The sequence below is a fragment of the Hibiscus syriacus genome, unplaced genomic scaffold, assembly GCF_006381635.1.
Source record: "Hibiscus syriacus cultivar Baekdansim isolate YM2019G1 unplaced genomic scaffold, ASM638163v2 tig00110044_pilon, whole genome shotgun sequence".
Classification (NCBI taxonomy): domain Eukaryota; kingdom Viridiplantae; phylum Streptophyta; class Magnoliopsida; order Malvales; family Malvaceae; genus Hibiscus; species Hibiscus syriacus.
Window position 1 is genome coordinate 2,440,656 of NW_024062574.1, and position 12,289 is coordinate 2,452,944.

General features: G+C 36.5%; 2 protein-coding genes across 5 annotated transcripts; one reads left to right on the plus strand and one right to left on the minus strand.

Moving 5' to 3' along the window:
* Positions 1-988: 988 nt before the first annotated feature.
* Positions 989-4,928, minus strand: LOC120213898 (F-box/LRR-repeat protein 4-like). Of its 4 annotated transcripts, none has more exons than XM_039211947.1 (8): positions 4,638-4,928; positions 3,889-4,140; positions 3,119-3,525; positions 2,711-2,896; positions 2,359-2,551; positions 1,833-1,909; positions 1,544-1,679; positions 989-1,339 (listed from the first exon to the last, which is right to left on the minus strand). In XM_039211947.1, exons 1-8 carry the CDS (start codon positions 4,902-4,904, stop codon positions 1,043-1,045), a joined length of 1,815 nt encoding a protein of 604 aa, XP_039067878.1. In that variant the 5' UTR covers positions 4,905-4,928; the 3' UTR covers positions 989-1,042. The 4 variants fall into 4 exon arrangements, with proteins under 4 accessions (XP_039067878.1, XP_039067877.1, XP_039067875.1 ...); XM_039211946.1 differs by having other exon boundaries at positions 991-1,339; positions 1,529-1,679; positions 3,889-4,134; positions 4,641-4,925; XM_039211944.1 differs by having other exon boundaries at positions 991-1,339; positions 1,529-1,679; positions 4,638-4,925.
* A 5,223-nt stretch (positions 4,929-10,151) lies between these two features.
* LOC120213899 (BSD domain-containing protein 1-like) lies at positions 10,152-11,343 on the plus strand. Its single transcript, XM_039211948.1, has one exon. It carries the CDS (start codon positions 10,189-10,191, stop codon positions 11,305-11,307), a length of 1,119 nt encoding a protein of 372 aa, XP_039067879.1. The 5' UTR covers positions 10,152-10,188; the 3' UTR covers positions 11,308-11,343.
* Positions 11,344-12,289: the final 946 nt, after the last annotated feature.

The window sequence follows — 12,289 nt, forward strand, 5'->3', positions numbered from 1 at the left end:
CGTAGTCCAAGTATCAAATACTGCCTGCTGGACCCCTAGTGCTAGTTCCAGGGTAATTTCGACGTCAACTGTCCTTCAATTTCAGCCTTTTGGTTCAGTCGAAAAGGCCAATCACTGGTTGATGTATAGCTTGGATGGGCTATAATTAAGTCCTCCATAAAACTCCAAACCCTAATCCATCCTCCGATAAAACAGACATTTTACTAAAGAGTTCACATGATATATACATATATATTTACTAAATATCCTTAAAAAAGTGTAAAATTAAAAAAAAAATCATTATGTGTAATTGAATCATAACCCCCCATATATATATATATATATATATTAAAAAAAGACAAAATAATAACTTTTTGTCCTTATAGTAGACTTAATTTATCATTTTCACCTCTATCGTATTTTCACATCAATTTAACATTCGAACCTACTCAATTGCATCATTCTATACTCTATCTCCAACTTAAAATTTTAAATTTTAAACCTAAACCTTAAATCCTATAACCCTAAAACCTAACTTAAGATCTATAATTAAGGTTTTAAATTATGGGTATAATATGAAATGATACAATTAAACAACTTTGAGGGTTAAATTAATACAAAAATATAATAAAAACAAAAATGATAAATAAAGCCTATTACATGGACAAAAATGACCCTTAAGCCTTAAAAAAAATTCAATCGAACTTTAATGCTAACATATTAGTTATAAAAAAAAATTGAGTTATTCAAATCCTACTTTCAAACGAAAACTATATTTAAATTTTTTTCGAGTCAAAATGAAAATTTTTAATGTCAAATGAGTTAAATTTTAGTCTCCCTTATTCTATTCTACGACATTTTAAGTATGCAAATGCAGTAGCAACCCTATATTGCTAGGGTATAAATAGTCCGGACATTCCAACCATAAGCAGAAAAAATAAAAAATCACTTAAAAAAGCCATTAAATAAGCAGACAAGGGAAAGAAAACCTTAAAAATTCACGTTAGGTTTGGTTGTTTGAGATGAGACCAGCTTTGGTTACTACACAACTTTGATGTCATAATTAAAGGCCAACACAGAGATAGGAAAGGACTGAACCGGCTCTTCTTTTCGTTCTAGGGCTTACCTTCCATTTCTCGACCAGGACCTTCTTTATGTTGGGGCAACTAGAAACCAGGGTAGCGACTCCGGCAGCGGTTACGCCCGGGCAGTACACCATGTGGCACGACTCGAGCATTTGGCAATTTTTGACGAGATGGGAAAGACCGATGTCGGTTATTCGGTGGCAATGGGACAGTACTATATCCTTGAGTAAGGGACAACCTTCTCCTAACTCGGCCAATGCCATATCGCCCAAATTCTGCCATTAAAAGGAATTGAGAAGCGAGTGATGAATCGGAATAGCACGCAAAAGAAAATAACAATCAGTCTGAAGTTCGAGTAAGTACCGGAAGAGGCAACAAAATCATTAGAGTGAAGAATCAAGCTGAAGAGAAGCTTAACTTCGTAAAGAAGCAAAGACAAGGAGAGGGAGAAGGAGAAGGCAAACCTGGAGAACACTCGCATCGAGGTAAACGAGTTGAGGACATCCTCTTGCAATGGCTACAATTCCAGCATCACCTATTTGATTGCAGCCGCTAACATTTAGACATTGTAACGGGCATCCCTGACTGACGGCGATAAGAGCCTCATCCCGCACCCTAGCAGAAAATGGCTAAAAGATTATATGTATTGCCGATATGCATACGCCATATCTCATACCAAAACAACTCAAAAGACAGCTGACCGCATGAAACAGCATCGACAAATAGCATTATCACACAAAGCTGGAAGGAAAGTACAACCAGACGCACCTATCACAAAAGCGGAGACTAAGATCTGTGAGAGAGTGACAATTCTCACCAACAGCTATGATTCCCTTGCTTCCAACCTATTGGCATGAAAGGCATACAAGTAAAGGATTTATATCACAGTATGGACATTGTGGAAACTAAAATAATAAACGATTGCCAGCACCTAAAAGAAGCAAGTCTACAACTGGAAAGACTCAAAAGATGAGGCATTTAGATATATGTGAAATTCTCACTTCAAATATTTTGAATCAAAACAACATTCTTTAAACAATGAACCACCCAACTGCCATTTTACAGAGAATCTAAAAGCTTTCTGCATGAGACTGTAGCGAGATATAGGGAGGAGAGCGGGAAGAGGAGGGAGAGCACTCTGTAAAATCTAAATGATATATTTTCTCTATTCCATTAAACTGACAAAGTCTTTTCCTGATGAAGTCCGTACTAGTGGTTTAAGCATATTGCAGGTTGAGAAATACTTCCATAAATATGTAGACAGACAGACAGATAGTGTGAGAGAGAGCGAGACCTCATAACATCTCCTAATATGAAGTTTCTTTAGATTTCGGCAACCTTTTGCTATACCGCAAATGGCTTCATCGCCAAGGCTAGAGCAATCTACCAAGTGAAGAGCTTGCAAGTATTTACATCCCCTTCCAACTTCAGTAAGAGCAAAATTACCAATCCTTTGGCAGTATAATAAAGCCAACTCAGTCAGGCGCCTTCACAAAGTCAAGAATTTCAGAATTGATATAATTCAAAATTTTCAGAAAAAAAGAGTACAGTAGGCCACCCAATGAGAGGGATTGGATATGAGACCTAGCTACAGCTAATAGAAGATAAGCGTAAGGGCAAGGGAAAGCAATAGAAGATAAACATACGGGCAGGATTTCCCCACAGACTCCAGTCCAATGGTTCCAATATTGTGGCAGCCATTAACTTCAAGATGCGTAAGTTCAGTGCAGCCAGAAGCAATTGCCTCTAGACCCCTGTCACCCAGGAAATTGCAATCACTCAAAGTAAGTTTCTTTAGCTTCTTGCACCCTTTGCCAATAGCACAAAGGCCCCTGAGACATGAATGAAGCCCTTCAGTTGTCATGCCATCGATATGAAACATGGTAAAACAAAGACAATTGAATTAGACAACAAAAAAACTGAGAAAGATCCATTTTCATTCCTCAAATGAATTAGAGGGGAAAAACTAATTGGCCAGATAACCTTCAACATTGCAATTTAATTAGGGTGGTATTCAATCATATTGCATGAGAAAATAGGGAAAAGTGACGAACTCGTCTGTAAACTGCTGGAAACTGTATAAGGCCAACATTTCCAATGACAAACAAGAAATCCCCACAGCCATCAAAGCCCTGTCTGTAACGTTAATACATTGTAACTTCAAGACTTTCAAAAGAGGACATCCTTGGGCAATGGCTACGATCCCCTTGTTGCTGATAAGCTCAGAATCCAATGACAAGGTCTCAAGAGATTTGCCATGGGATCCCACAGCTTCCAGTGACTTGTCAGTTATTCTGGCACAAGCAGCCACACCGAGGGATTTCAACGATTTCCCACACTCGGTTGCCAACTCAACCAATCCTACATCAGTCAAGCTTTCACAGAAACGCAAATTTAGGTCCTCAAGTTGCTTGCAACACTGGCCAACAACAGCTAGACCTTGATCCCCAACATAACAACCCTAAAAAAAATAAGCAACTTAAGTTCGCCTGCCGAATTGAATTACTCACAGAACATGACAAGTAAAGTTTCATCATGTTGCTGTAGTTCTCTCTCTAGAATTACCCATGCCTGAAATTCAACATATCCATGCTGAGTGCATAACCATTCAGACGCTCCCACTTAAGCCTAAGTAACATTGAAATTCATAGATATGGTGATGCATTTTAAGTATTAATGACTAGGCACCAGGGACCGACACTTAAGTGCACTATATTTACATCAATAGGTAGTAGAGCTAATTTGTTGGAAGAATAAGCCATAATCAATCCAAGGATTTTAAGTAAAATATCACCAAAGGCTCCCCCAGCATATGATGAATTACCTGCAAATCCAAGGATTTTAAGAATATGCATTTCTGTGCAAGGGACATTATACCATAACTTGTAACGTTAGAACACCAGATTAAGCTCAACTTTTCTAGCTTAGAAAACCCATCAGCAACCGCGGTCAAACCGGCATCTGTCAAACAGAATGATTCACAATCCTCTTCTTTGTCCGGACTTTTTTCGGCTGCATACTGTAACTTGAAAGATGTAAACACATTCTCAGCTCTGCGACGTCTTTTACCCTGCACCTAGAACAATTTAAGCTACCTCATTAACATGCCTAACGCTTGGTCGCTTCTACAGCATTTTCTATATTTTAAAAAATCAAATAAACGATTTTCCTTTCACATAAATAAATTTAATTATGCAATAATCAGTTCTGTCATGCCATTTCCCCTAGAACAAGAACAATTTAAACTACCTCGTTAACATATCTAACATTTAGTCTCATCTACCACATTTTTCTTGGAAATTCACATAAATGATTTTGCTTTTACATAAATCAATTTAATTATTAAGTAATCAGCTCTGCCACGGCTTTCCCCCTATGTTGGAACAATTTATACTATAATCAGCATTTTTTTTTAAATTCAGTATCCTTTTACATAAATTAATTTAATTGTACTTCAATCAATTTTACATTTACAATGAAAAATTATACAGTAATTAAGATAGATCAGTCTCAGCCTGCATAAGATACTAAACTAATTCTAAAAATATAACCAAAAACTCTGAGATTCATTACCGCGTTAACAGGCAAAGAAATCGATATTCTCTCGTCGATATGAACGTCCTTAACATTGACGAATCGTTGTGCGAGGAGCTTGATGAAAACGTCAGGGCTCCCGGAGGCGCCGATTCGGAGGGTGGAGCGGCTAAGCCGTTCGAGGCCGAGCCACCGTTTGCAGACGAGGGAACATGCGTCGTGGCTGGCTTTGGAATCTAGCAGCTGTAAGATCTCCAAGATCAGCTCGTCGGGAAGACAGGTGTTGATCCAGTCATGGCCTCGCATCGAAGGAAAATCGAAGTGGAATTATTTGTTTCTATTTTTTTTTTAGAAAATTAGTTTGTTATTAGAGGAGGAAATGAAGAATGGAATATTTTTTTTATTGGTTTTGTTTGTTAAAATTGTGGGAAATCGGTGGAGGCGGCCGCGGGTAAGCTGACATGGCAAACTAATTTCTTCAGAGAATTCCCCCGTTATTCCTTTTTTGGTTTTATGCATGATTTGATCCTTGATTTATAGTCTTTTTCACACTTTAGTATTGATTTATATTTTTGTTTCACTTTGATACCTTTGTTTTGATAAATTTTATAATTTTTTTAGTGAACACGAGTCGAACACTACCTAACTCATTCGATAAGCATTCCTAGTAGTGCCCGTTCAAAGACTCTTAACCATTTGATAATAGATGTTTATACTCCTGACATCTATAGTGTTCGAACCCGAGACCTCAAAAAATAACAATAAATTTCTTAATTACTGAAGTTTTTTAATTCGTTCTTCGTTTCAAAATTTAAATCATTATTTTCGTAATATTTTATCCCAAACTTAATCACCGAGACTCTTCTCATTTTCATATGAAAATAGGATTCATTATCTATTATTGTAGCACATTTTTTTTTATCTATTCTTATAACACATCTTTTTTTTAATTAAATTTGATGTTATTTTCCTATATTCGTATGATATTTATTTAATTATCTTATTAATCTATAATTGTTTTGATCATCTCAACTAAATATTAATAAATTCTTGTAATTTATAATAATAAATTAAAATTAAGTTATAATAATATTAATTTATTAACAATTTGTTATTATTATATACATTATTGAGTAAATGTTAATAATATTTATTTTTTTCGTCAATAATAATATTCATTTAATTATTTTTAAATATTTCTTTATAAAATTATTTTTATTTTAAAATAATTACTATGTGTATGATTTAAAAATGTTTGATTAAATTATTAAGACTTAATATAAAAATAAGTATTCAAATTATACTCAAAGTTAATTTTTAGTATTTAAAAAAATCGATATAAATAAGTGTTTTTCTCCGTTACACACCATTTAAAAGATACTGTGAAATAACACATATCACAATTATTATTTTTTAAAAAATATTTTCAGATAATATTTTATTTTTTAAAATTTTTAAAAAATATTAACATGACACATGTATCTTCGCAGGAAAACAATCCCGCCAGAAAATAGCAACTACTCCCTACTTGCCGGCCATATACATATAGTGGTTGGCCAGATATTTAAACGTTCTATGCTACTTTTATAACTATTCTGATCGCGTGTTGCATGTTATTCCACTTTCTGGGATTTTTTTTCTTGGTTGATTCGGCCTTTAATTTTTTTATTTTGGAATTATCACTTACTACACGGCTATAATCATTATCATATTAATTGATATTAAATTAAAAATCTTTTTAGGGGTATTATAGTGTTTTACTTTATTTACCTTAAAATGGTTAATAAACTTACTTATTATTTTTATTAACCTAATTACTAGCAATAAACTTAGTATTCAATTCAAATTTTTCAAAAAAAAAGACTTTGAATTTGACAGTAAATATTAGAACGTTTTTTTTATAAATTTACAAACAATAGTATTCTTTTTTCTTCCCTTTTAACACTAGGCTTTTAACAATTAAATATATGCATAAATATTTACCCCACATAATAATAAAAATCAATATTTTTCTATTTTCTTCCCTTTTAACACTAGGCTTTTAGCAATAATAATAACAATAGTTTTTATATAAATTAAAATCCTATTAAGTAACCAACTAGGTTTCTTAGTACCCCTCAATTCTCTAGCGTTTTATTGATGCATCTTCTGTCTTCTTTGGATTCTTTTTTCATAGTTCCTCATAGCTTCGGCTATAGATGATTACTTGAGGTCATGTCCTTCTTTTAGATCCTATAGGGCGTATAGGGGGCGGGCTCGATAGAGTGGTGTCAATGAGACTAGACTTAGAGTTTGTACGTTGAATGTAGGCACATTAAATGCAAGGTTGCTGGAGCTGACCGACATACTAAGTAATAGGAAAATAGATTTTGCATGTATTCAAGAGACTAGGTGGAAAGGGGCTCGCGCCAGAGAGTGTAACAGGTACAAGTTATGGTATTCAGGCGTAGATAAAGCTAGAAATGAGGTGGGTATCTTGGTATCCTCTAGGCTCAAGGAAAATTTAGTTGAAGTTTGTAGTTACAGTGATAGGATCATGATGATTAAAGTTATTATAGAAGCGGAAGTAATGAATGTCCTTCAGTGTACGCCCCACACGTCGGCCTAGGGGAGGGGGAAAATGTTGCTTCGGGGATTCGTTAGATGATGTACTTAGGAACATTCAGGAGGACCAAAGAGTTTTCATAGGGGGAGACTTCAATGGCCATATAGGTAGTGCAATCGACGGGTATGACGGTGTTCATGGGGGTTTCGGTTTTGGAAGTAGGAACGATGAGGGATGTACGTTGCTTGAATTTGCTACTACACACGATATAGTGGTCACTAACTCCTTTAACAATAGAGATGTGAACTTGATTATGTTCCATAGCGAGGGACATTGTACCCAAATCGACTACATCCTGGTTCAAAATCGGGATCGATGGGTTTGCATTGACTGTAAGGTGTTCCCTGAAGAGGCATGTGCATCACAACACATATTGTTGGTTTTGGTGTTCCGCGTACGCCACGGGCGAAGTACTCATATGAGGGCTAAACTAGGTAAACCTAGGATCCTTTGGAAGAACTTACATGGAGCTACAAGTTCTTCCAAAGAGCTACAACTGATGACTTTAGGAGTAAGGTTTTGTCTCATACAGGTTTTGGAACTACAAACTCAAATAATGCAGATATGTAATGGAAAATTCCATCAGAGAGGTGGGCAAAAACACTTTTGGGTTGTCGACAGGGAAGGCCAAGGAACATAAAGAATCGTGGTGGTGGAACGACGAAGTACAAACTAAGGTGAAGACAAAGCAAACTTGCTTCAAGGAGTTTCTATAATGCAATGACGACGAAGAAAGATCGAGAGCTAAACAAAGATACAAGGATGCAAAGCGGGAAGCCAAGAAAACAATGGCTAAAGCAAAGGATAAGGCATACGAGGAAATGTACAGTAGATTAGACACAAGGGAAAGACAAAACGACATCTCCAGGCTTGCAAAATCCAGGGAGAATAGGAAAAATAATCTAGGTAGCATTAGGTTTATTAAGGACAACAATGGTGTTCTTTTAGTGAAAGATCATGATATTAAGAGAGTTTGGGGTAGTTACTTCTTTGGCTTATTTAATGACGGTGTCTCTCCCTGTAGAGATAATATCATTGATGGGTCAGTCGACCATCATACTACGGCCAATGACTGTCCTACAAGTAGGATTGGGATTGAGGAAGTCAAAATGGCTCTTAGAAATATGGGAAAGGACAAAGTTGTCGGTCTAGACCAAATTCCTATCACTGTGTGGTTGGCCCTATGAGAAGAGGGAGTTAAGTGGTTGACCCACATCTTTAATATTATATTAGAGACTGCCAAGATGCCAGAGGAGTGGAGAGAGTCTACGGTGATACAAATCTATAAGAATAAAGGAGATCTCCAACGTTGTGGTAACTACAGAGGTATTAAACGACTCAGTCATACCATGAAGCTATGGGAAATGGTGATAGAGGCTAGGTTGAGACAGATTACTAGGGTTTCGAAAAACCAATTTGGGTTTATACTAGACAGGTCTACTACGGAGGCGCGTTCATTGACCTTGAGAAGGCGTATGATAGCGTTCCCCGCGATACAATCTGGAAGACCTTGGAAACGAGACCTACTGCATACATCAGGACTACAGTTGGCTACACCGAGGCTTTCGCGATGGAAATCAGACTCCATCAGGGGTCGACTCTTAGCCTTTACATCTTCACCTTGATTATGGACGACATTTATTGTGCGACACCAGACGGTGTTCCATGGTGTATACTTTTCGCTGACGACATTATCCTTGTTGCTGAAACAAAAACTGAGCTGAATAGTAGACTGGTTACCTGGAAGATTGATTTGGAAGAAAAAAGTCTAAGGATCAATATTGAAAAGAGAAAGTATTTATGTTCAAACTTCAGTGGGAACCAAAACTATTAAGATGTAGAAGTATGCATCGAATGACACGTTCTCCCCTCAAAAGATTGTTTCAAGTACCTAGGGTCTATGATACATAAAGATGGAGGTGTAGATGATGACGTTACACACCGTATAAAGGCGGGATGGCTAAAGTGGAGGACTGTTACTGGAGTTTTGTGTGACAAGAATGTGCCTCTAAAACTTAAGGGAAAATTTTATAGAATGACAATAAGACCAGTGTTTCTGTATGGATCAGAATGTTGGGCAATCAAGAAGGGTTACGTAATGAGGATGGAGGCCGTAGAAATGAGAATGCTTCGATGGGCATGCGGTCAACCGTCAAATGCGGTCATGAGGGTAGAGTCGATTACAGTCGACGGTGCCAGAAGGAGAGGATGACCAAGGAGGAAGTTGGTAGGCTGCTTGAGATTTGATTTGAAGGATTTAACACTTACCGATGACATGACCTCTGATAGGATAGTATGGAGACTTAAGACCAGGTAGCCGAGTAGTATGGGTCACATCCATAGGGTGTAGCATCTCTGTCTTCTTTTTAATGCCTTTGTAGTAATTTCAATGACTACTACTTTTTATACGTTTCTGTCATTGAAAATTATAAAGGCTTAGAACTAGGGTAGCGGAGTAGTGTTGCCTTAGTTTACGTTTTAACTCATTTGACTTTATTCCTTCTCGTAACTTGCTATCTCTGACTTCTATGTATCATTCTCTTCATGTTTTCTCTTTCTAAATTTAGCCGGGACTTACGTTTCTGTCTATATGCAGAGATTTTTACGCAGGGATTTATTTGTAGACACGCATATGAAGACTGCATATGATTACTGCTTAACTATGTATTTATTTATTTATTTATACATGCATTGTATTTTATCTTTATTTTTAATTTTCTGCTGCTCTCAACCTGACGTTGGGACAACCTACTACCCTATTATCTATTGCCTATGAGAATAGGATTTTATTTATTTTTTTGTTAAAAACTTTAAACATCTCAATCTCTTTCCACTGCCATGATAACGTGACAAATTTCCCAATTCTCTCCTCTTTCGCTTTCCATTCACAAACCATAATTTCATATTAATAAAATGTAATTTTGTTAAAACTAAAGAAGAAAATAAAGTTTTCGTCTTCCAGTTGATCTTTGTGCTAAATCTCCAATGGATTTCTTCAAATCCGTGTTAGCCGACGATATATCTCAACCCTCGCATCCGCACACCGACCCGAATCCGAACACGGGATCGGTTGCCACGTGGAGTTTCAACGGCCTGATGAAAACGCTTGCCGACAAGTCGGAATCCGTGATGGAATCTTACCGGAAGGAATTTGACGAATTCGGATCCGGTTTAAAGAAGGAAACCGAGATCATCCGGAGCGTGGCTTCACGTGCCGTTAACGATTCCCTCGAGATCGGCGCCACCGTTGCTCAGGAGAAGCTCGAGTCAGTTGGACAAGCCATTGATGACATCGGCGTCTCCGTTTGGAAATCAACGGCTCAGATCATCTCTCACGGTAAAGACACGTTCTTATCACCCTCCGACGATGATAATTCTGATACCGGAAGTTCTATTAATAGAAGATCAAGTATTATTAGTAGTAACAGAATTAATGGAAAACGTTACAGTCGTTTTGAGATGCAAATTAGAGCGCTTCAATCAGATAGAAGTACTTACTGTATGGAACCAGAGGATTTGAAGGATTTTGGGAATTGGAAATTAGGGTTTAATTTAGAAGAGAAAAAAAGCGAAATTGAGGATTTGTTAACTGAAAATACTGTTATTCGAGATATTTTCAAAGAGGTGGATTCTGATTATGGAGAATCAAAGAGATATTGGTGCAATTACTTCTATAAGTTGAATAGGCTAATGAAAGTGGAGGAAGCGAGAGCTAAGCTCGTTAATCGTGCGATATCGGGAGAGGAAGTAGAAGATTTGAGCTGGGATATTGATGAGGATGATGAGGAGAATAGTGGAAATGTTAATACCGAGGAGGATGATTCAAGTAAAAATGTTGAGAAGCCTTTGAAATTTGACGAGGAGAAAGCAGGTTCATGCAAGGATAGTGATGTATCCGTGGTATCAAGTGTGTCTATCCCTGAGGAGGAAGGGTGGGATGCAATCGGCGACATTCAGAGCTTCAATGACAGTAAAGGGGACGTTGTCGGGAGCAGTAATAGAGTTGATCTGCGTAAACGATTGACTGTTGCAGAGGAAGAGGAGGATTTGAGTTGGGATATTGATGATGATGATGAGGAGGAGGATCAACTGGTTAAAGCTTGATACGGTACTGGTAATTCGGTATCGGAACGAATCGGAATCAAGTTTTAAATTTATCAGGTAAACATAGTTTGGCATATATGAAAAAAGATCACTTAAACATTTAGTTCTTTGGGTAAATAGTTCTCGGTGATTGGATTCAATAATTCAATTATTTGTCATTTTACTATTAATCTGTTCCATGTAAAACGTTTGGGGTAGTTATGTTTGTTCGAAATTGATTCTACATCTGGTATGTTTGATCTGAATGTTAACCGCTACGATCGATAAGCAGTGAGTGTGATTCTTCGATGTTCTTGATCATGATCTGTGTTTTTGTTAAGCATTTGGTCAGATTTGTCTATGCCTTTCATGGGGTTAGAGATCAGATTGTTTTCCTATGAATACTTTGCGACAAGGCGCTACAATATTTATGTCATTGTAGTGATTGTTTGTAAGGATATAAAAATCTGACTTGACCTGTAAAACTGATTGAAACCGACTTGAGTCTATTTGTGACCCTTTTGATTCGAGTCAGAAGTCAAAAATATTTGTGACCCGAGGTGGGTGGTGATTTCACATCCCTAATTGTTTATAATGTGTTGGCTTTGATAAAAGTACATGTATCTCAGTTTGGTATGATCATGAACTATTTTGCCTTTTGTTGTGAAATTGACACGGGGATTATCTTTTATGGTAAAATATATTTGAGGTCCCTCAATTATTAGTTTGGTTACAAAAATCACTTTTTTCTCTCTAAATGTTACAATTTATTCACTTTTTTTTAATAATATCACATTGAATAGGTTAATGTCTAACTTACACGACCGTCAATTTTTTAATAGAAAATGATAAGTTTGAAATATATGAATAAGAGGTGTCTATTTTGTAACTTTTAATAGTGGAAAGACTCAATAAAGTAACGCCTTATAGTCAGAAATATTTTATAATTTTTAATAATTGAGATTTAACAAAATAATACTTTATACTCAGAGACTATTTTTGT